We start from the raw sequence: 26,153 nt of genomic DNA, 5'->3' as shown, positions 1-26,153 counted from the left end.
AACCACCAGCTGCCATAGTCCTCAGTTCAATGTTCAATGAAGAAGAATTTCCAAATCTTTTGGTACTAAAGTTTCACACATCTGTATATTGAAGGTGGTCATAGCACTGAAAATGAAGTTACCCATTAAAACATGCAAGTTACCTAATTAAATATGACTGATCTTATAATGAACACTGTGAACATTTAATGCCTTAATAATCTTCTGAGTGTGCTGTTCTTAAATTTCTGGTTGAATTTCCCATTAAAATCCATGCATTTCCTAATCATGCATATAAATCCGCTCTGGATACAATTTGTCTAACCTTTTTATGTAAATAAAATCTGTTTCAGGTGAGCTACTTGTGATGCACAATTTGGTACCTGATGAAATGCACAGCCTTAAACAGCAAAAAATATAAACAGATATATTACACAAAATATTATACATTTTGTTAAGTGGCAGCCTTATGCTGAAATCGTTTACATTTATTTTTTTACTCATAAAAAACACTCAATACTTCAGAATGACAAAGTGAAAACAGGATTTTACCATTTTTTTCCCAAATTTATTAAAAATAAAAAACTAAATCACATTGACACAAGTATTCAGACCCTATGTTATGAAACTTGAAATTTGGCTCAGGCACATCCCATTCTGTAGATCATCATTAAGATGTTTCTACACTTTGTTTGGACTCCACCTGTGGTCAATTCAATTGAACAGACATGATTACAGATGTTACAAACCTGTCTATAGAAGGTCCCATGGCTGAGCAAGAAACAACCCATTAGGCTGAAGGAATTACCTGCAGAGACTAGGTATTCTTTTAGAGTTGAGTTGCACTCAATTATTCAATTTAAAATATTCTATCGAACACATTTATCGTGATTAAATCTATCCAAATTGTTTCCAGGACAAGATTCAACCTGTGAACCTTGCAATTTAGCTCTAGCCTCACTGGGTCATATGTTTTGGGCTTGCACTAAATTAACATAATTTTGGACAAAAATCTTTGAATACTAATCAGCCTTGGTATCACAATTACTCCATTAATAGCTGTGTTTGGTATACTCCCAGATGGGCTTAAAGTGGAGAAGTTGTAATTCCTTGACCTCACTATTATCAGGTAGACTTATTTTGCTTAACTGAAAGAATCCCAACCCACAGCCTTTAAGCCAGTGGGTAATTGATGTTCTATATTATCTGACATTGGGGAAAAAATCAAATTCTCACTCAGAGGATCTGCTCAAAATGTTTGAAAAATATGGCAGGATTTAATCAATAATATTTTAGAATGATCTTCTATATCGGGGAAAAAGATACTCTTCCTTTATTGCTGCTTCACACAGTTGCTTTGTTGGCAGGCTCTCCTCTTTTTCTTTTGGGTGGGGTTGAATTGTAGGTTTGTTAACTTTGACTTGATTGTATGGATTGTTATTAGCTTTTATCTAAAATCAGTACAAATAAAAAAGAAGGAAAGCTCAATTGGAGCAAAGTACAGAGACATCCATAATAAAAAAAAATGCTCCAGAGCACTCTCAACAATAGTCTGGGCTGAAGGCTTGCCTCCAGCACGACAAAGCAAAGACAGTACAGGAGTGGCTTAGAGTCAACTCTGTGAATGTTCTTGAATGGTGCAGCCAGAACCTAGACCTGAACCCATTCAAACATCTCTAGAGAGACCTGAAAATAGATGCCAACTAATGGTCTCCATCCAGAGCCTGATAGTATCTGCAGAGAAGAATGGCAGAAAATTCCCAGATCCAGGTAAGAAAAGCTTGTCTTATGAACCTAAGAAGACTCTAGGCTGTAATTGCTGCCAAATGAGGTTCAACAAAGTACTGAGCAAAGTGTCACTGTGATATTACACTTTTTTATTTGTAATAAATTGGCATTATTCACAATGAGGTATTTAGTGTTGCTTGATCAGGGAAAAATTAATTTAAATGATTTTTGCACAAAGTTGCAACAGAACAAAAAAAAAGTATAAAAGTGTAGGGGTCCAAATAATTTCCAAAAGGCACTGTATTCAATGCACACACACACACACACATATATATATATATATATATATATATATATATATATATATATATATATATATATATATATATATATATATATGTGTATATGTGTCTTTGGATTGTGGGAGGAAACCGGAGTGCCCGGAGGAAACCCACGCTGACACAGGGAGAACATGCAAACTCCACGCAGGGAGGACCCGGGAAGCGAACCTGGTGTGTGGGTGTGTTTGTGTGTGTCCTGCGGTGGGTTGGTACCCTGCCCAGGATTGGTTCCTGCCTTGTGCCCTGTGTTGGCTGGGATTGGCTCCAGCAGACCCCCGTGACCCTGTATTCGGATTCAGCGGGTTAGTAAATGGATGGATGGATGGATAATTCACTAAGGCAAGACAACCATGGAAAGCACGCCGGAAGGGGCATGGATTCAATAAGCCGCCGACAAGTAAGACACCTATAGCGCACGCAGGAAGGAGCCAAGTCCACCAACTCCAAGACCATTGGATACGACGACAACTCACATAGCCACGCCCACCAACTCGGATGTGACGACACAGAAAAACAGGCGTCGTTTATATTCGTCTGTCGTAGAGGTCACATGCAGCTCCGACCCACGTTGACTGTTCATAGAGGCATGTTTCTCGCGGAGGTGAACCGTCATATGCAGCGTGTAAAACTGTTTGCGAGGGGTATCCCATGGGATCCTTAAAACATTCCTTTACAACTGAGGTTAAAACACAATGAAGTGAGCAGTCTTTAAAAAACGAGTTTTCGGTTACAACGCACGACCACGTGCACCACAGCAAACTGTTTTACACGCTACATACAGCAATTTGCATCCACGACAAACATGCGTCTTCTTAGATACTCCTGCACTTTGTACACACACCCCTCCCACCTCGCTGCTACCGTGGTCGGGTGTCTTGGTGGATTATATATAGAAAGGCAGCCAAAACAGCACAGAGTAATGAAAAATCTATGTGAGTCACAGGTGCATCTGGACTGTACAAAGACGACAACGACTCGAGTGACGAGTTGAAGGTGGGCACATGAGCAGGCAGTGCATACTGAACAAGAAATCAGCAGACTAGCATGACGGAGGGAGCGAAGTGGACGTCCTTCTCCTCTCCTCCTGTTCCACCCTCCGCGCCTGAGCGCCGCATGGACGATTGTGTGTTGGTTTGTTCCGTGCATTGGTTAAAACCCAATGAAGGAGGCAGTCTTTAAAAACCAATAAGCCCTGTGCTTCTGTTTCATTACCGTCTCACCTGCTTCACCAATGCAGGCCCTGCAACAGTCGAGACGCTCTCTCGGCAGCTGAACGACTCTGTGCCTGACCGGTTCACACAGAGGCACCACATGACCGGGCGGTGTGTATGCTTCGAGAACGAGGGTGGACGCAACAGGACTATCTAAGAAGAGGCATGTTTGTCACGGATGTAAATCGCTGTTTGCAGCGTGTAAAACAATTTGTCGCGAATGTGAATCGCTGTATGCAGCGTGTAAAACGCTGTATTGTATGTTGCCCTCTCCAGAGTTGCATCTTTTCATTCACCTACAGTCGTATACACAATGAAGTGAGCAATCTTTAAAAACCGAGTTTTTGGTTACAACGCACGACCGCGTGCACCATAGCAAACTGTTTTACACGCTACATACAGCAATTCGCATCCGCAACAAACATGTGTCTTCTTACATGCTCCTTCACTTTGTACACACCCCCCTCCCACCTCGCTGCTACCGTGGTCGGGTGTCTTGGTGGATTATATATAGAAAGGCAGCCAAAACCGCACAGAGCAATGAAAAATCTACGTGAGTCACAGGTGCATCTGGACTGTGCACAGACGACAACAACTCGAGTGACGAGTTGAAGGTGGGCACATGAGCAGGCAGTGCATACTGGACGAGAAATCAGCAGACTAGCATGACGGAGGGAGCGGAGTGGACGCCCTTCTCCTCTCCTTCCGTTCCACCCTCCGCGCCTGAGCGCTGCACGGACGATTGTGTGTTGGTTCGTTCAGTGCATTGTTACAATGTTGTTTTTCTTGCTGATTTATTACATTACAGATTTTTCAAATGTTAATTTTCTCACTGTGCTTAAAAATTATCAAAAAGCCGGCCTGATTATGCGGCGTATGGTACACCGCGGGTTGGCTAGTATATTATATAAGTGCTTAGTGAGTCCCTTAAACTGTATTCTAAATCAGAAAACATACAGAACTTGAGTGTGTGTGTTACAGGGTTGCTAAGTTTTACCATCTTAATATTATGTAGCAATTGCATTCCACTGTGCCTACATTGGGGAGGAAAGGTGAAGAGTATATGCATACCCAAGTGCAATGCACTTAGAATGACTTTATGATAGTGTATTACTATGAAGATGATGTCAGCATACTTTTAGTATTCATCAGTGTTAAGTAAAATGTGTTAACAAAGGTTGTGTCTGTTTCGGAAAAAATATCCTAATTTGAGTCTTTGATATTGGCAGGCTTAAATCCTGTGGTTTAGTCCTCATCAGCAATTCACTCTGTAATCTTAATGAAGTCAACTAACATTCCTGTGCTCCAGCTGTAGAAAATATCTATAAAAAGTTTTTAAAAGTATTTCCTAATATTGTACATCGCCTTGAGCAAATGTGTCTCCTAGACATATAATAGCATACTTCCTTTAGGTAGCACTCTATATTTCACTGTCTTTAGTCAGTGCTGTGAATGGCAATATCACATATTCATGATACTACCATTTGACAGACTTTGAAAAGAAAAATACTGATTTGTGCTATTAGTCCTACACCACATAATATAATAATGTAAAAAGTAATGTATAAAAAATCTGTTCCATATACACATTGGTTATTTCCTTATGAACACAGTTGAACAATGCACAGATTTCTGGGAATTCACCAAAGAAACAGTTCTGCAATAAAAACTTTGATTTCCACACAGCTGAAAAAGCACAATATAGAAAATGGTTTGTAAACTAAGGTATTGGATTAGCCCCATGGTGACTGCACTTGTGTTCCTTGAAGAATCAGGAAAAAGTGAACAAGCAGTTAAGAAAGAAATCCAGGCAGCTTAGAACATTATGTCAAAATAAGAAAACAAGAAGACAGTTCTGTTACTGTTAAAATGTATGAAAAGTTTCCAGTGTTAATGTTAAAATAAAATGGGCTACAGAATTTATTACAAAGAAGTACAAAGTAATGGATTATTGCTATCTAGTTTTAGGAAGTCCAGTGTTGTGCATTAGCTTTGAGGATAATGACAGAGTGGGCAGCTTCCTCAATGCTCCTCATATAATCTGTTCAACACCCAGTGCTAAACATATTGTTTTACTCAAAACCATCATCCCATAATTGTGTTTAATGTGTTAAAACTATGAAGTCACCTTGACTTCTTCTCACTGGTATCTAGTCCTCACATATAAGCTTCATCACTAATTTTATTTTTATCCATTTTTATATTATGTTAATAGTACTAGGGTGTTGTACCGTGTTAGCCATTATTAATTTTTTACATTTAAGATTTTTCCTTTAAAGATTTACCAATGTTGTTTCTTGTCCTAGTGTGTGGATATAAACACAGGAAACTTCAGTTTCTGTATTACATCTTGCCTGAAGAAGGGGCCTGAGTTGCCTCGAAAGCTTGCATATTGTAATCTTTTTAGTTAGCCAATAAAAGGTGTCATTTTGCTTGGCTTTTCTCTGTATTACGTTAAGAAATGGAAAAAAATCTTATTTATAACAATAAGGAATAGGTAAATCAATCAGTCTGTAATCATGCAACCTCTGTTAGCAAAGTAGTTCATGACAATTTCACTGGCAATATTCTGTAGTGCTTTAAGGAAAGCATAGATAAGATTATGCTGAAAAAAAAACGTGGGCAACTGGAGGCAAATTAAGTGAGTGAAGTCACTGTGAAAGTATGACAAAGACTTGTTGCAAAAGTTTATGTGACACTGCTGCCCTCATCTGGCCACACAACAGAATGTAACACAAATGGCATTAGTGATGTGGGAAAACACTCAGGAACAACAAAATAATGTCTAAGCTCTATTTGCACAACCAGGATAAAGGAAATAGAAAAACTATGGGAGTGATGCATCAACCTCACTCAGCAAGGCTACGTGCTACTCAGGTGTCAATCCTGCTTGAAAAAAATAACCCGGAAGTTTTGGGGTACTTGTAGTGATTCTCTACTAAATCACTGCAGTACATGGTACTACAGAACCTTAAAGGTGTCAGCAAAAAGAGCTAGTCTTGATGAATACAAACATCTAGATAGACTAGTTCCAGCACTCAATCACAGTCAAGCACTTAATAAACAATAGACAAACAATTGTGAAACAAAATGGGAGTGTTGGAGTGTAATTATGTCATAAAAGAGAGACACATTGTCGCCCTTGATTAACTGAACAACACAGCCTGACAACTGTGATGAGCTGACATAGGATAAGAAGGCTGCTGCAGTAACAGCCACATTTAAGATGCACAGTGACTAGAAAGTATTTGCACATTTTGTTATTTGTCAGCCTTATGTTAAAATCATTTAAATTCATTTCCCCTTCATTAAACAATGCTCTATACCGCAGAAAGACAAAGCTATCACATTGACACAAGTATTCAGACCCTATGCTATGACACTTGAAGTCTGCCTCAGATGCATCCCATTCTATTGATCATCGCTGATATATTTTTGCACCTTGTTTAGAGTCCTCCTGTGATCAACTAAATTGATTGTATATAAAAGACACACACCTGACTATAGAAGGTCCCATGGTTGAGCAAAAACCAAGCCATGAGTTTGAAGGATTAGATAAATCTGTGTAGAGATAGGATAAACAGAAGAACAATCGCCATTGCAACAATCTATTAATCTAGGCTTTATGGCAGAGAGTCCAGATGACACACAGAAGCTGGCTTGGAGTCTGCAGTCACTGGGAGACCAGTCACATTTGAGGGAAAGATTAACAGTTTAAAGTACATAGATATCCTTAATGATAACCTGCTTCAGAGGGCTCCGGGCTTCACACTGTGCCAAAGAATCACCTTTAACAAAAAAATGTCCTTAAACACAAAGAAAAGACAACTTAGGAGTAGCTTACAGTCAACTCTCTGAATGTACTTGAGTGGCCCAGCCAGAGCCCAGCTCAAGCGAACAATCGAAATTGGACAGACCTGATGACAGCTGTCCACTGATGGTCCCTATCCGATCTGACCAAGTCTGAAAGGATCTGCAGAGAAGAATGACAGAAAATCTCCAAATGCAAGTGTGCAAAGCTTATCGTGTCAGACCCAAAAAGACTACAGGATGTAGTCATTGGCAAAGGTGCTGCAAGTACTGAGTAAAGGGTCTGAATACTTTTGTCTGTGTGATATCTCAGTTTTGTATTTTAATAAAATTGCAAAAATTCCTAAAATCCTGTTTTTGCTGTGTAAATCTATGGTATAGAGTATTGTTTGATTGACGTCAAAACTGATTTCAGTTGATTTTAGCATATTTAGGCAGAATAAAATGAATGAAAAGTGAAGAGGTCCAAATACTTTCTGAAAGCACAGTAAAAAGAGAGACACCTCCTGTAACCATCAAAAGAAATACAGGAATCCATCCATTCATCCATTTACTTATTCCCTACAGTTCAGAAATGAGGGAGACAAGTGCCTAGCTCACAAGCATAGGGTGCAAAATGGAAGTCTTGGGCATTGCACAAACATGCACACTAATACAAATTAGATGGAGTGATTCACTGTTATTTTCATGTATTAGTTAAAAAGTTTTTAGTAGTGGCTAAGACATTGAACTTTAAAATACATCAATGAGCATATTTACTGGTATTTTATATACTTTTCCAAAATCTGATAAACTGATATGTCACCTAAAGGTAGACCTTATCATAAACTGCATAGTGAGATCTTTCAGGTAAGGAAGACAGAAATTTGTAAATAAGCTCGTTATTTGCATTAAGCATGGCACCTGAGAGTGTTAATGTATTGTATGTTGATTAATACATGCAAGTAAGAATTACACTGTACACATACCAACAATGACCCTATAATATTGTTGGTAGAGTTTCTGATTTTGAAAGTTTGTGTGACCTTGAGAGAGTCATTCAGCATAAATGTGCTTGAACTGTCAAGTAAACTATTGACCCCCATCTTTTAGGTCATCTAAGTTAAAGTCATTAATCAAATATATAACAGTAATAAAGGCAAGTGACATGTCTACCAGGATTCCAGTTTTGCTGTTATATACCATCAATACTGGCACATCAGTGTGGAAACACGGGTAAATGATACATTAGGGAAGCTGAATTGTATTTTCTATTGAATAAAATTAAGTTCTGTATTTTAATGCCTTTTTCTACTACTACTATCAGTACTAGTGAAATGGCTGCCAGCATTCTATCTCATTATAATATTTAGTTATTATGGTGGTGTGTTCCTGAACGTTCTTAATATAGGCAATATCAAGTCAAGACAGTAGTTACAGGCATTCTGGTTTGTTTCTAAACGTTAAAGTAAGTGGGAAAGTGCCATCATTCTATACTTGGAACATTTACATGGCACATTTGAGTATGGCTTACTACCCTGAATATCACCCTGACCTGATCCTATCACTATTTTCATTAAAATGTCCATTCATCCATTTTCTAAGACAGTATTTTCCTGGTAATGGTTATATAGAGATGGACCCTATCTCAGTAACACGGACTTCAAGGGAGACTTTAAAAGCATAATAGCAAATCCCAAAGCAGGTACAGCATTCATTTCCATTTTCTTTTAAAGCAGTTGCCAGTATCAAGGGTTCTTTTGACAGATAAAAAGCAGTGCTTGGCACTCTGTACAAACCCTTCAAATCTAACATGAAAGAGATGGATGAATAATGCCACCTACCGTGGTTTCCTTGCAAGGTGAGCTGGTCCTATCCAATAAGGGACTGAACCGAGAACTGCTCTTGAGACTACTCCCAATGGCTTCCTGTGTGGAACTCCGAGATATTCCATATCCAGTTCGTGTGGTTCCATATGAGTCCATAACTTCAATGCCCTTGCTGTGCCCACTTCTGTAGGTGCTTTGCAGGCCATCCGCTTCTTGCCTGCACCTGGAGGAAGACTCGGACAAGGTGAGGCTCACCATGTCCCGGGTCAGGTCAGTCTGACTGATTGATTTGCGGCGGCTAAGACCACTTTTAGTAGAGGTCGTGGAGGAGGACGGTGAAGATGACAGGTAGCTGGACTGCACTGAAGTCGGCGAGTAGGCATATGAACTGTAGCCCCCACTCAATCCTGAACCATAGGCCTTGACAGGGGTTCGACTGAGGCTCTCACTGCGGCGACTGCTCAGGATTTCTGTACGAGGGATCTGGCGCCCCCTGTCAGGCTCAGAAGAGGTACTGTAGTTACGCAAGCGACTTGAGGTCAGGTAGCTCCCACCGTAGGTTGAGTTTGTAGTTTTGTAGGAAACGGAGGGGTAGGATGGTGTGTAGCTGACATAATGCCCTGTAAGTGCTGACCCCGAGTAGCGCTTGGCGGTGGAGGTCACTCGTGACATACTTGATCTCAGCCGCAGGGATGAGACTGCTGCCCACATCGACTAGAAAGAGAGAGAGAGAAAAAAAATAAGAGTGAATGAAATGAATCAGCCTGACAGTTACTTATGAGAGTGAGAGAGAGAAAAGAATAATATGGGATGATGTGGGGAACCTCTGGAGCCCTTCTCCAAAAGGTGGCCCCTCTTCATTGCACATAAGTCTTATACACTGCTCTCCTCCATCTGTAAGTTATTTTACATGAATCTGACTAGGTAACTGAGTAGAAAGCAATGTTCTAGTTGTCCTCTGATGGCAATTACATTTGTGAGGACTCAAGCACAATGACCAAGTCCTGATCTAGTAAAATGTACCATCTGTAGCATTCTACATAGAGTGGCAGAAATTTTGGAAGGCATTCTTCACCTACACTTGTGTACTGGTCCATATCCTAAAGGGTACATTACTGCAAAGGAAGATTTCAATCTCAGAGACTAATCTCAGTAAATATTACAAAGGCAAAAAAATCAGAAAATTTAATTTTCTGAGAGTGGAAATGCTTTTAGAATTATGAAGTGTTTATACTTATTCTTCCATTTTCATAACCATTCGTGCCTCATAATCATGTCATTGTTATTATATAGCTAATAATAATTAGTAAATATTGAAAATGACAAACCTACTGTATTCAGAACTACACTGTCTGAGGAAATTCATCTCTGACCAAAGACAATGAAGCATATTCCAGTTGATAAATTAACTTATATCCGGGCCTACGCATCAGGGATTATTGTAATACTAGCTGTCCATTGCGGCTTCCCCCAAGTACAAGTGAAACAGTACAGAGAGGAGGACCCTTTCCGGCTCCCTACTCCTGATGTCGCACTTCCCCCTCCCCACGGACAGCCTCTGTCTCAGAATAGCGCAAATATATCGCTCCTGCAAACAAACTATGATTCTTAGTGCAATGAGAGAAGTCGCAAAATCAACCAGAATGGTTCAAGCAAATTCCAGAAAAAAAGCCCGATCTAAATCCATTAAGTAGTTCTCTCATTCACTAGCTAAGTGGATGTAAAATGCGCGAGAGTGAGGAGGGCCCCACTCCCCCTGGCCCGCTGCATCTCTCTCAGATTTGTGCAAATAAATCAGTACTGCAAGCAAACTATGATACTTAGTGCGATGAGAGAGGTTGCAAAATCAACTGCAATGTTGAAGCAAATTATAGGAAAAAACCCAATCTAAATCCATTAAGTTGTTCTCTCGTGAAAGGCAGACAGACAGACAGACGTTGGATTTTATATATATATAGAGATGAAGGAATGAAGAAGATACAGATTACAAATTGAGATGCGTTCTTTATCTACAGGACACTTTCCTAACTCTGTCTATAATGCTCTTCCATCCCTGCATTCATATCCAGGGTAGACATGTTCTATTCAGGGAGCACAACTAAGCATTAAGTTTTAAACTGTCATGTTCAGTTTCTGATTCTGTGTTATTTTCATTTGTTTCTTGCATATTCTTCAGTTAACCTGTTTATACATTTCTACTCTTTCAAATCTAATTTGACTCATTTTTAACTCTAAATCTGTTTGCCTTTGACTGTATGCTCACAGTGAAAGGGTACATTACACTAAATAACTGAGGCTCCAGATAGAGGAGGCTGATCAGATTGGTGGTAAACACCATGGAACAAATCACTTTTATTTTTAATTTTTACCTCATGGAACTAAAAAGGAAAATAGGTTACTAGGTGAAAGCTGTTTACCAGCTAGAAAACAGACAACAAACAGGTCTCATGAAAATCAGATCAAAACACACACAAAGGGCTTGATGGCTCATTTATAGTAATTCTTTTGTAAAGTTAATTTTGCATAAAGCAAACTTTATAAAGAATGCAGAGACTGCAGTACTGCTGAAAAAGATTACAAAAAAAGAAGAAAAGTTGTGGCACACTAATTAGGAGAACCTGGGTAGTGGGATGCCAGAAATAGAAAAAGACATATTAATGACAAGTCCTATTCAGCCACTCACTACAGTCAAGAGTCATTTACATGCCCATTAATAAATAAGAAAATATCATGGCAATTCCATGTCCAGTCACTGTCTTTGTGAGGTTTGCATGTTCACTCAAGGTCTGCCTGAGCTTTCTTCAATATGTTAGGTTAACTGGAGTTACCTTGCTCTATTTGAGCGCGAGTGTAACTGTGTGCACAACTTGGTTCTGCAATATAGGTGGGCAATGTCCGTGATTATTTCCTGCTCTGCAACCCTGGAATAAACATGTTAGGTTATGAAATACCTGGAGAGAAGGACAACGCTCACCTGCCAGGCACATGCTGATTTTCTCTTTCACTTCAGGGGATTCTGAATAAGTAAAAGTATCCGCTCTTATCTAGTTTGGAGTACTGGAGTCCTATTTCCTCTGTATGTTCTCTGTCCCTCTCTTCAGTCTGAACATAGCCTGCATCTCATCAATAATTCAGAGCGGAGAGGAAGAGAAGGCAGCATGCTGGAGCACATCCAAAAGACATTAGGGTACAGAACAGACCCCTCAACAAGAAAAACTCAGCCCAGCAGAGTCTTTATAACAGTCATCTCCTATCATTTTGCGCTCCTAAACTACTGGAAAATCTTATACACTGCTCAGCTCTATCTGTTTATAAACTCTAAATTCTAAAATTACCCAAACAGGAGTCTGACTGCCAGTATTATTGAAATAATGCTTCTGCTGTGGATATATGAATCCTCTACTTCCAACATGATCAAATTTTTCATATTTTAAGCTGTTGTACACTAAAACATGCTTAAATTCTAGTGGGCAAAAACATAGTGCACTTGGTTCTAAGAACGGCACCCCTGGAGATGAAAGTGCAACACACTAAAATTTGACAAGTTTAGTACTTTGCTAGGTAATATGCAATGTAAAAGGTTCTGTGAGTATAAGCCACCAAAAAGATAACACTCTCATATAATGAAAAGTGACAGGTGTATACCTCTGTTAAATATAAAAATCAATATACTGTTTCCTGACAATACCAGTAACCCCAGAGTTAAGCTAATACCCACTGAAATGTAATGGCATCAGGAGATACATTGACTGGACAGGCTAATGCTCAGATAGATAAGTATATAGGAAAATGATGCCAAAAAGTGAATTGGTCATTAGGCAGATATGCAGGACACTCCCATGTTTCAAGATCAGAGTTCAATAGATAATTCTGGAATATTGGGATATGACTAATTTGACTCCAAATATGATATATTCTGACAAAATAACAGAATCAGCAATCCTAAAGGTTAACATGAAAATCTAAAAACAATCACTAGAGGTAAATGTTGTAGCAGTGTCACAGGGAAGCTTGAGCCCCACCAGCAAGCATTGGGTGCAAGACAGGAACAATCCCTTGGCAGGGTGCCATTCCATCGCAGGGTAAACAGACATGGGCCACTTTAGTATTGACAATCCATCTAACTGGCATATATTTGGACTGTGGGAAGAAAACAGCACCTGGATGAAACCGATGTGAATACAGTGAAAACATGCAAACTCCACGATGACCCTGGACGTGAACCCTGATCTCCTTGTTGCAAGGCAGCGTACCACCTAGATGACTAAATAAATGTACAGTATAAGGTAATTAATTAGGTTTGAGTGCATAGGAATCCAGAGGAAAAGATGATGTTAATTGTAATCTGACAGGATCAGGTACACAAAACATAAACACACAAGAAATAAACATGCAATATACTTAGATTTGATAGAGCTAAAGATCTAAAGATCAAGTTGTCGAGAATAAATTCACAAAACATCAAGATGTAGAAGAATCCAACAGAAGAGAGTAAAGTAAAATATACAGAGAAGTGACAAGATCAGATACTAGTAGCATCCTTAGCATTATGTTTAACCCCAGAAAATTTAGTTAATTTTTTCAACAAGAAAAAAATGTTAATACAAAAAGGTTAACATAAATACTTCCACATTTCCCCAGACATGAACATTAGCAGTTGCTTCATATCTTTAATATCTAACAGACTAATATCTTTCTTCTCTTGTGACTTGATCGCAATTATTTTGCCTTTTCCACACAGCTGCTCTTGCACCACAGTGAAGCTTCATGTGAACAAATTTACAAGGAGTATCATGGTGGTTGGTTGTTCAGTGCTGTTTGCATCAGTTTTACTGTCCATGTCAGCATCTGGTGACAAATTCACATGGCTTTACAGCATTTCATTTGCCATTTTCTTTTTGGTTAAAAGCTCTGCCCCACTCATGAATATTGATGAGTTACCATAGCGTTTCCATAAAGTGGCAGAACGCACAGAAAAAATCATTTTTTTTTGGCAGCATGATGTTGTTTCATCAGCTAGATGACTGCAGAATACTGTCCCAAGAATCATCCAGGCTTAACACTGTAAAGTGGATGATTACATGTCACCCAGAGTTTGACTTGGGTTTAACCATATTTACATAGAATCTCAAGCCCAAGTCACACTCAGAGTTAACGCCAAGGAGGTTAAGTAAGCATGCAGTATTTTGGAAATGATTAAAAAATGTTCGCATGCACTTGAAGTAAAACTGTAGGGTGTATGCAGTACATTTGATTAGGCATATATCTGATATCTGTCTCACTTTCATTCCAGAAGAGAAAACCGGAAAGCCAAAATTTGAGGAGATAGATTACATAATTAAGAAATTTTACAGGATCAAGACATATCCAGAAAGTATAGTCACACTAGAAAGTAAGTATTAATTTTGCATATGCAGAGACACCAAACGTCTAAAATTCTTCTGTTTCTGCAGTCAGTTACACACTCATATTTTTTCTTTTGTTCTCAGTTTAGGACATACAGTATCTTTCATTGTAAGCAAGACAGGAACCCTCCAGCATTAGGGATATGCTATATCCATGAATCCATTTCCAAGCCATGTGTTTATTTTTTATTGTGTCTTCTATTTTTCTGTTCATTTTGTAGCACTTTGAGCTACATTTTTTTGTATGAATATGTGCTATATAAATAAATGTTGATTGATTGATTGATTGAAGCCATAGTAAAGCAATTAATCCAAAACAAACATAATTGTGGGAAACACACCAATTTTATTTGTGGCAGTGGGTTCAGAAATGTGTGATCTTTGTTGAAGTCAGAATACTCACAGACATTTCCACATTCCTACTATTCACCTCCCCCCTTATAGCATGCTTGCACAGGGCTCAGAGTAACTAGTTTCTATAGAGACAGAGTCACAAACTACCACTTCCCTCTTTCCATCGTGCTCCTGACTAAGAAGGCTGTTTTGAAAATTCACACCTCTAGAGTGTTTTCATTAATGCAGACAAGTTTGGACTTGCTAACACAACAAGAAAGTCTTCTGTCTATGAGGACAAACACGACAGAAAATGGGGAATGAAGGCCCAGTGGTTTCCATGGCAGATTACCAACAAGTTCAGCAATGTAGTGGCCCTGAGAGCAGAAGCTTTTATCTTCTCAGTGTGCTTGTGCCTTCTGTCTGAATGCTAAGAAACCGGAAGAGGACCAATATTTGCTATGCGCACTAAAACTTTTGCATGTTGGCAAAGTTGAAGCTCTAATGTTGGTTAATTATGCAATAAGGACTATTAAATAACTTGAGCCGTGATAGGTGACATTATGAATGTATGCAGTTAAAAACCATTGAAGCTACACTCCTACATATGCCATCAAAGCAAAAAGTGAAGAAAAAAGCACTGAGGTTAGAGTGGGTTGCAGTAATAGTCACAGGCAAAAACTGACATGAAACTTGAAGCTGCTGTGCATATAAAAAGTCTTCACCTCCTTGGAAATATTCACATTTTATTATTATACAACACTGAATCAAAGTGGATTTAATTTGGCTTTTTAATAAGGGAAAGCCACTTATTAAAAACAATTAATTTCATCCCAGCTAGTATGCCAGAGGGCACATAGGGGACTCTGAAGTCAGCTGGAAAAAGGTTCTATTGACTGATAAGACAAAATTAAGTTTTTTGACTATCAGACTAAATGCCATGTTATTGTAAACACCACACATTATGAAAACTACACCATCCCCACGGTGAAGGTTGGTGGTTTCAGCATCAGGCTGTAAGGATGCTTCTCTGCATCAGGCCCTGGAAGACTTAAGAAGGTAAAATGAATGCAGCAAAATACTGAGAAAATCAAGCAGGAAAACCTATTTCAGTCTGCAAGAAACTTGCACCTTGGAAGATTTGTATTCCAGTAAGATAATGAGCCCAAGTATAAAGCTAAAGCTACACAGCAATGACTTCAATACAAAAATGTGAATGTCCTGTAGTGGTCAAGTCAGAGTTCAGATCTCAATTCAATTGAGGAATTGTGGCTGGACTTGGAAAAAAAACTGTTCACTAATGATCCCAATGTAATCAGACAAAGTTGAGCTGTTTTGCAATGAAGAATGGAGAAAATTGCAGTGTCCGGATGTGGAAAGCTCATAGAGAAACCTAGTCACACAGATTCAGGGGCTGTCATGGCTGCCAAAGGTAAATCTACTAAATAATGGCTTGAAGGGAATGAATACTTAATGTGATAATTATTTTGTGTTTTATATTTTATGTAATGGGCGGCATGCGGCACAATGGCCGCAGTGGGTAGCACTGCTGCCTCGCAGTTAGGAGACCTGGGTTTGCTTCCCGGGTCCTCCCTGCGTGGAGTTTGCATGTTCTCCCCGTGTCTGTGTGGGTTACCTCCGGGTACTCTGGTTTCCTCCCACATTCCGAAGGCATGCAGGTTAGGTGCATTGGTGATTCTAAATTGTCGCTAGTGTGTGCGTGTGTGCGCGCCCTGCCCAGGGTTTGTTTCTTGCCTTGTGCCCTGTGTTGGTTGGGATTAGCTCCAGCAGACCCCTGTGACCCTGTAGTAAGGATATAGCGGGTTGGATAATGGATGGATAGATATTTTAAGTAATTTAGACCACATTGCAAATATCGGTTTCCACTTTGACATTAAAGAGTCTCTTTCTTTCAATCAATTTTTAAAAAGTCAAAACCTATCCACTGTGATCCATCCATTATTCAACCCGGTATATCCTAACTACAGGGTCATGGGGGTCTGCTGGAGCCAATCCCAGCCAACACAGGGCGCAAGGCAGGAAACAAATCCCGGGCAGGGCGTCAGCCCACTGCAGTGCACACGCACACACACACACACACCCACACACCAAGCACACACTAGGGACAATTTAGGATCACCAATTCACCTAACCTGCATGTCTTTAGAGTATGGGAGGAAACTGGAGCACCCCCATGAAACCCACGCAGACATGTAAACTCCACGCAGGGAGGACCTGGGAAGCGAACCCAGGTCTCCTAACTGCGAGGCAGCAGCGCTACCCACTGCGCCACCATGCCACCCTCCACTGTGATCTAATGTATAATAATAAAATGTGAAACCTTCCAAGGAATGAATACTTTTTAAAGAACATGTCCTCTTATCTGTCTGTCAATAAGTTTTAACATTACATTACAAGGTGTTGGGGGTTTGGATTGGAAAAGGAGAGGCATGAACAGAAATCTTCTATCAGATCCTCTTGTCTCTAGAAAGTCACCAGGCCTAAGGGTCTGTCTGTCTTCTCTAGAATAACACAATAGAAACCTACCAAGGTGTGTTTCTGCACAGGTCATCCCTATGAGACACTATGAATGAACACTTAAGAACTATACCTTTTCTGAGCTCTCTCCTCATTATTTGTATATTTAAGCTAGCACAAATGAAGAGATGCTGTGAGCACTCTATAACAGGTACTGCTGGCAACTCAAAATATTGATTTACTTGAGTCATCAGCCCTCAAGCATCACCCTACACACAAGCTGCTCAGACCTTTCTTTGATGTGTCCAATGGAGGCCAGTGCTTTGTAATGCATCCTGCACCCACACAGTGTTGGAGGGCCAGTTTTTACAGCCCCCTCCTCCACACACTCTAGAGGCGTGAAAGAGCAGCTTGTATCTCCACATGCTATCCAACCACTTTTTCCAAGGTTTTAGAGAAAATGCAACTAAGGATACTCAGTACATTTCAGTATCGTATCTGTCACATGCAAAGAAAAGCTGACATGTAAAATAAAAACATTGTGGGTAACTCTTGCATATTATGCTTGCTGATATTCTAAAAAATTAACAGTGATATTCTACAAACTGTGTATTCTAAAACCTGTATTCATTCATCCTCCAAAACTTCCCATTTAAGCATAGGGGTGCAGGAAGCTGCGTTTCTCCCAGACAGTATCAGACATCAGCAGAAACCAACTCTGAACAAGGACACCAGTCTACAGCAGTGTAATTTTATACACACGTCAATATTCACTCATGCCTGGCCAATGTACAGTCAATAGTTAACCCAATATGGAATACAGTTTCAATTAATCCATCCATTAATTTATTTTCAAATCTGTTTATACCAGTTAGGGGGTAGAAGCCTAATCTAACTGCACTTGGTGCAACACATATTTCAACTCTGGATGGGCATCAGTCCATTTTAGGCCACACTCACTCAAACTGGAACAATTCAAAGTCCACAATAAAATTGACTATTTATTTCTTGGACATCTGAGGAAAACAAACCCTGTGGGCTCCCTGAACACCTGAAAACTGTGAGGATGGTTTCCCTAAAATAATTATTTTTACATCATGATAAATCACTCACTGCCTATTACTGAATCTGCAAGAAAATATTGTAGCAGCATATGTCATAGTTATGATGGTGATTATACTACAGGGCTATCTTGTTTGTTGTTCTTGTAGCCATTTCTATTTTGTACTGTTTTTGCATGGCAGTTGTTTTTGCAGTGTCCATTACTAGTCTTGTGACATGACATTATCATTACATGTGACTTCATCACCCACTCTATATTTAAACGTATAATGTGGCAATAATGAATATTGGATACACATAAAAGAAAAAATAAATGTCTTTTGTAGTTTAGTTAGGGGAAAACAGAGCTAGTTAGCAGGAGGACCCTTTGGTCTTTTTCAAATATAAGTGTATTGCACTTTTGATAATCAATACTTTTGATGTCTCGTTGGCATTCTGTTGCTTACCTTGTCTTCTTTTTGGCACCTCTGTTAGCATTAGAGAAAGCTAAAAGGAGCTTTAAACAAGACTTTATTGCTATGACCTTTACCTGTTTCATTCATTACAACTTTGGTACATGTAAATAGAGAGTCACTTTGTGCTCTCCTGTCTCCTGGTATATCATATCTGCTTCTTTGACTTTTTCATTTTAATAGAAAAGACAGCTTTAGACATATGCATGGTTTTGTCTTCTTTTACTTGATTACTGACATTAAAATTTGACTTACACTAGTCAGGGTTAATAGACAAGTAAGTAGGAACATATCTGCATCCTAGGAAAAATAATGCAGAGAAACTGTATTAAAATGTATTACTTCCAGTTTCCTTTTGTTGTCATGCTTCAGAAATGCCAAAAACTGTTTTCAGTTGACTTATTTGGTAGTTTTAAGGGTTTTTTTTATGTCTAGACCAATGCTTTGTAGATCCCATTTTAAACTGAAAGATCAGGAAGAATCTTTTAATTTATAAAAACATATTTAAGAACATAATGTCCCACACCAAATAGTGCATACCTTGACTGTGAAAAAATAAGTTTTGAATTGGAAAATACAAAACTTACCCTTGGAAAAACTCTGTCATCAATCTGGTGTTTTTTTTTTTAACATTTTTTGAAATAGATAGTTAACTGAATCCAATGAATAGATCAGTTGTCACAACACTAATTGTGAATGAGCACTTGTATCTAGTCAAGGAGGACCTATAAGATCCACTGACACAAAGACTGATTAACATAAAACTGCATATTCTGCACATGAGAGACCTTTTGAGAAAAAAAAATGATCTAGTAAAACTACTTGGTCAAAAAACTTCACAGCAAGCAAAGTCATTGAGTCAGTTTTGTCTTAAACAGAAACAGAAAGGGTATTAAAAGATTTAAAGCATGTAAAGCAAATAGAAGCCTAAATATGGTAAGAAATTGCTTAGACTGGCATCACCCTCAGCCCAGGTGAGGTACTACAGGATGTGGCATTGCTTTGGCTTACTTTACACCTTCTATAAAAGAAATGACCACATTCCATCAACTGCTATACTGAAAAAATGTAAGAATTATTAAAAAATTTAAAATAAAAAAGACCAAAAGTCCACCAGAATGAAGCAACATTAGTATCATTTCCCATCATTCACTACACCATTGCCTCAAAATGAACTGGTTCAGAATTGTTTGTGCTGGGCCTATCTTTACTTTTTAGCTCACTGGCATGTATGTGAAAAATAAGATCTTTTAAAGTGAGCATCATTCACTTTCTAAGGCTATTTCCCTGTCCATTAAATCCTCCACTATTATAAGGAAGCAACTCTCTCCCATGCATTTATTAATACTTGTGCTGGGACATGTCAGTTTCTACAGCAGTTTCACTGTCCTGCCCACACCACATCACTATTTCTGTGAGGTCACACATGCACTGTCTCAGTTAATCACCTTGAAATGGTTTCAATGGCTCTGTAAAGTGTATGCTAAAAAAGGTATTTTAAAAGCTGGCATGCTGATTGCCAGCGGCCAGGTGCAAATTCCACAACCCTGGAGCACTGACATTGTAAATATAAGGCAGTCCCAGAATGAAGGCAAGAAAGAGTCCTGTAATGAAGGCAAAAAAGAGTCCTGTAGAGAAAAGGACAATGGAACAGAAAGAAAAAGGAAATGAAACTAAGTTAAAGAGAAAAAAAAAGGAAACGTGAACTGCAAGAGAGATGCTTTGTATATGCTTCAATCCTACATCATTTAACAAGGCCTGCACAATTTGACATCAATAGTTGGGATTGGTAATGGGATAGAAAGAAAATTACTCCTCAGCAAAACTCAGCCCCATATTTAGAAATACAATATAATAAGATATACAGGTAATAATTGGCCAAGAATTTCCAGTGCCATGCCAAGCCATTGTACAAAGAAATAAAAGCTGTACCAGTGAGTTCACTTCACTTGTGAGCTAGTAGAAAAGCTGCCTAGCCAAAGGTGGCAGGTGTAGGGTGCTTTCTCACCATGGGATGATGGAGGATGGCGAGTAGATTACATTTGTTCCTGCCGTGCAGCAGCTTTCTTGTTTGCTGTAACTTGACTCGACAGTCAGGCTTCTCTCTCTCTCTCTCATTCTGTTATATATGTCTCCCAGTCCTAATTAAATATTAACTCAGCTCCCTGCTCTTTCCTTCCTGGATGGCTGGGAGGTTAGCACATCGGTTCAGCTTGTACCTAACAAAGACAGCAATTTTCCACAATGTACTATGTTTTTCTTGCTTATTCTGGGTAGCAATACAATAATTATTCATTTGCTTGCCATGGGGAATCATTTTGTGAAACATTTTTCTTTATTCTTTAAAGTGTAGATGACTCTTAGAACTTATTTCCTTCAACTAAACCTAAAAAACTGGTTATCTGACTTTAGTCTTATTGCTTTGGATTGTATTCTTGTGTGTTTTTGAAACTACCCTGTAATTATGTATATGCTGGTTGAACAGCTTTAGCTGCAGCACCTGTAACAAAATGCGTTCAGTAATTGGGATGTTCCACATTACTCTTGATAAATTTTGACCCACTTATCAAGGATAAAAAAGCTTAATTTCAGAATCAATATTTGAAATTTTTGAATTACTTTTTTAAGCCCCACCATAACACTATAATGGAACTTAGATCTAAACTTCAGTTTGGCAACTCTGAAATATTGATTTTTTTTCTTTTGCCATTCTGTTGGGTACACTTGTTTAAATTTCTGGAGTTAATGTCATGAGGCATTTGTACTTCGGTTTCAGCAAAATGTATGTTTCCCATTGAAATGGAAAATCATCCAGGAACTAAAACTGTAAAATATCACCAAACTGTAGCATAAACATTAGTATGTTTGACAGCTTAGGTTCTTATTGTGGAATGTAGCATCTGATGTTTTACATCAGAAGGCATAAACATCACCCATGAATGACAAAATAGTTCCAGTTATCATTTCGAAATCTATCAAAGTTTTGTCCTTGTTATTTTGGCAGACCAGCAATAAGTTTTAAGTTTGTTTCCAAATTGGTCAGTGGTTTTCCCATTACTGCAGCCCATTAGGTCCTATTTAAAGAAATCCAGATACTGCAGTCGTATGCATTGTCTTTATCACAGGTGAGAGAGAGAGACTGCATGTTTCTGGATAATGTTGTTGAGTTCTTTGTGACTTTCTGTGTGTCCAGGGCACAGCGTGACACGAGTCTAAAATATATGGCAAGAACATCACTGTAATAATGACAGATGCAATGTGTTTAAGAATTCATTTAACTTTCAACATCTATAATGTATTCTGTGTTGTGTTATCTGATCACAGGTTAATGAGACATTCAGCAATACATTGAGGACAGGACTAACTTGGCTAAGATATTCAAAATATGCATGACTCTCTGCTATTATGCCACTTCATCTCCTAGGTCTGCTTTTTTTCCTAGTGCTGTTATTAGACCAGTATTTCCCCATTTATGGGAATATCTTTATCTTCTATAAGTCACCATTACTCAAGATGGGATGGGGTTGTCATTTAACCTGTTCTTTCTATAATGGCTGAAAAATCAAAACAAGTGTAGCATTTTGTGATTTCTTAAGAGTCAGGTAAATCAAGGCAAAAGTTACCAGTAACTTTACTACACTAATTATATACCTGTTTTTGCTTTTTCTTCTTCTTATTATTTTTATTTTTTGGCTTAAGACATTTTTACAACAGTTATTTAAGAAAGTAAAAACTTGGTTTTCAGTGCAGAAAAGTCATTTTAATCAAAAAAAGGCATTTCTAAAGTTCTGTTGGGAAGCTGAACACCTTGAATGATCAAAACCTAAGCAGTAATGTGTTAAACAGAGCCCCTGAAAAATCATTATATTGTCTATTTCACCTTAAAATGCTGCAGAAAAATTCAGATAATAATTCAGAAGCAGATACTTCTTCCTATTTTATCTAATAGTAGTTTTAGGCAGAATTCAGAGTTTCAAGATCTGTTCAAGTCAGCAGCAGTCAAATCAAGAAAAGCTTAACCTACATTCTGGACCACAGCTCTTTCACCTCTCTCTCTGGCAATTCAATTTAACACTGTTAGGATAAGACATCCCCTTATTCACAGTGAAGACATTCATTTGGAGTAATAAAGAGAAATGTCACATACAAACATGGAAAGAACATATGTAGATTCTGCAAACAACTGGGCACAAGATTCAAATCTATGATGCTGGATCCATAAGATGAACCCATGATGATCTCTCTAAAATATAAAAAAATAAGCACAGTGTATGCCTCCTTCTGTGGTGGGTAAAAATCAAGTACCGTGTAGTAGAGACAAGCTAGATAATTGTTTTTAAAAATGAATTTGCTGAAACAGTCTAAAGGCATTAAACCATTAAATAAAATGTAATTTATTTGTGCAAAGTTCCAAGTAAGGTTGATCAAGGATTTGAAGAAAATGGTTGGTCAGTACTTTGTGGTAAAAAGCAAATGGTAAATGAATGGCCAGTGTCTATCAGAGAACACTAATTTCCTAATAGAAAGGCAACACATTTCAAAGTACACTACATGCAGTCAGTGTTTGATTATATGGATCTGTATGGAGAAAATGAATGTGCTTAAAAATACTGCAGAAAGGGAGGCAACTGATGGCAAGTGCATAACTAGTGTCTTTCAAAAAACAGCATATAATTCAGCTATGTTATAATTCAGTATTTAGAATAGAACTGTAGTATTCATTAAATTACATAAAAATGAAAAAGCATAAAAATAAAACATGAGGGAGCATCCATCTTGATGTCACATATGTGGGCTAATCCAGATTCCACAGTGAGTCAGTGCCAGTCTGGGTTCATCCTCTTCTGGCCTTGGGAGATGTTTTTACACTCCACAAGGCTACAGTCTGGGTGGGAGTATTTGTGTGAGCTCTTGACTCTAAAAAGAATCCCGAGGTCCACATTTATAATATCTATTTGTATATTGTTTGGGGTAACAGCTGGTAATTGAACAGTCATAAGAACTCACTGTAAATTTTTCTGATCAACAGAGACAAATAAGCAGAGGAGGCTTACATATACATCTTGTCTTTCAGTGACACAGAACAGGTATAGAAAAATCAGTCAAAAAGTCAATTTGGTGGTGAAACCTGGTTAGACACAGCATCTTATCTGCCGTCAGCAGTATAAAGAAAACAATGATAACTGTGAGAACTTCACTTCTTTCTACCTGTTGGTGAAATATGTTCTGAATTCAAATAGAGCAATGGAAGATTTACAATAGCTTCTAAAATACTTACGAGTTTATTTATTGGTAAGATGGTAAAAAGTTGCACAGACTTAAAATCAGTTTGTTTTTTGTTGGAGAACTCAGTCATTCATTTGCTGGTGAAACTAGCTATTGCCAGTCACATGAATGCATTGTTTATCTCTCCATCAATATGACTTTTTGTCCATTTGTCACTTTACAGGTTAAAGATTCAATTTGCATAAAAGACAGGGCATTGGATTAATTATATTAACATGTGCATTAAAGGCCAGTTAGAAACTGCCAAAGAAACATGTAAAAAGCAAAGATGATTATGTGAAAACACTGTAAATCTGCTCATTTATTTAAAACACTTTGTCAGAAAGAATATGACTATTCCATCATTCAGTCTTCTGTGCCCTGTTGAAAACTAGTTTTATAAAGCCATGTAGTAAATACTACAAGAGATATTTACATTGACTTTATGTTTATGAGTTTATGAAAGCTAGTCATCATCTATGGAAACAGTTACAGACAGACTTATCACCAGGCATCTGTCTTTTAGGGAAATCTGGAGACAAATCGCAGCATAAACAAGGTGTATGCCTATCATTCAGTTGCAAAAGAATAAAATGGATGTCTTCATTGGCATCACAGACTATTAATCTGTCTACTGGTAAAATATGTTCTGAAACAAAAAAAGTGAATTAATGTGTACGTATTGTGTCCAGGGATGGCCATTTTCAAACCATTTTTCTAGGTAATCAGAAATAGATATCTAGAAATCTATTCAGATGTCAAATGGAAGAAAGCTTGTATAAAAAGAGCCAGATTAACTCAGTATCCAGATGTGACTTTGTTGGTCAACCCTCATGAGAGAGGACCATAGGTAACTCTCCACATCTAAATATTTGCAGAATCTAAACAGAGACAGTAATTGACAGTATTTTTGAAGGTAAGGAAGAGACAGATGTGCATTAGAAAGCTGTAGGTTTCAGGTCTTCTGCTAGTGAAGGCTTTTATTTAAAGGATCCTAACCATTTTGGGATAGAACTGCTTTTATTGTTTATTGTTTGTTAAATCATTCTTTAGAAGCCAGTGACAGTGTGAGTATATGATTTAACATCACTGGTGAAAGACACACTGGCAGCCCATCTTAATTTGCTACAATTATAGACTTTACCCTGTATGAAACTGTAGAGTAGTCTATATAGGAGGAGAATGGGCATACAGCTGGCCAGGGTTAGCTGAACTCTAGAGTTTGCTTATTAGAATTTTTTTCCCAGAAGCCCTGTTAACAAGATTTTTTTCTTTTCTCTTCAACTGTCAACTAACCACCTGCCAATTTTATTCCAGATATATTTTAGCCAAAGTTTATACATCTATCTTTCATTATTAATTTTAATAGATATGTACTATTCTATATGAGATGTTGCAATGATTGTAAGTGATAAACAACAAAACTGGATAGAATTATGAAATAATGACAGCCAAGCAAAGATAAGCACTCACTGAATGTTAGGCAATAGATGCCATCTTTGAGTGAACTATACATCAGTGTTTTACCACAGATATATGCCCCATGACCATTGGTCCACAAACATGCATATACTGTACATTCATGGTCCTCTGTGTCACATAAAAAACATTCAAAGCTCCAAAGTGCTTCACACACCCAACAAGGGAGGTAATCCTAAAAGGAGAGAGCAGCTTCTGGAATGTGCACAGGCTATATTTACACCATTTCAGCTCATCAGCCAGATAAGGTTTTCTGAAAGCTTTAAACAGCTGACTCTGTGCTCCTTCTAAAAAGCAAGACACACTCACTTGAGCAGGACATATTTCGCTGACCTGCATAAATTACTGGGACTTTTTAAACACTAGCGTACTGAAGAAACAATGACAACGTGAAAATAATAGGTAGAATTACAAAGGCCAGAAAATTAACAACCATTTGGGGGCATGTGGATAAAATCCCTCCATATTGTTAGATATATTCCATGGAAATTGTTTACAATTTATATAACAGCTGAGACAAGGAGAATGAAACCTTCCCAGACTGAGCAGTTAGCAGACTGATGCATTGAACTGGGGTCAAAGCACAACTTGTACACATGAAGACAATGACTTCAAAATCATCAAAGCAGTGATGGCTTGGGGCAGAACATACCTGCTATCAGAGGATGGGGCCACTCTATCACAGTATCCAGAACAAGTTCTTATGCCATCCTGTCCTTGGTAAGCAGGCATATAAACAGAGAACAAAGAGGCCTGCAGTAAAAACAAATGGGAAGTTGGTGAAACATTGACCTATAATATA

General features: G+C 38.3%; 1 protein-coding gene across 4 annotated transcripts in view; it reads right to left on the bottom strand.

The window, feature by feature from the left end:
• The window catches only part of LOC120535973 (ubiquitin carboxyl-terminal hydrolase 2-like), a 72,956-nt gene that overhangs the window by 35,286 nt on the left and 11,517 nt on the right, over positions 1 to 26,153 (bottom strand). For 3 of the 4 annotated variants that reach the window (XM_039764221.1, XM_039764220.1, XM_039764222.1), the window contains exons 2-3: positions 26,004 to 26,104; positions 8,893 to 9,591 (exon numbers count right to left, since the gene is read on the bottom strand). In XM_039764221.1, coding sequence (XP_039620155.1) covers positions 8,893 to 9,588 — 696 coding nt within the window. In that variant the 5' untranslated portion in view covers positions 9,589 to 9,591; positions 26,004 to 26,104. The remainder of the gene's footprint in view (positions 1 to 8,892; positions 9,592 to 26,003; positions 26,105 to 26,153) is intronic. The other variant, XM_039764223.1, reaches the window with a different exon arrangement.

This window comes from Polypterus senegalus, chromosome 9 (assembly GCF_016835505.1).
Source record: "Polypterus senegalus isolate Bchr_013 chromosome 9, ASM1683550v1, whole genome shotgun sequence".
Taxonomy (NCBI): domain Eukaryota; kingdom Metazoa; phylum Chordata; class Cladistia; order Polypteriformes; family Polypteridae; genus Polypterus; species Polypterus senegalus.
The sequence above is the reverse complement of the archived record's forward strand: the minus strand, read 5'-3'. Positions and strand labels throughout refer to the sequence as shown.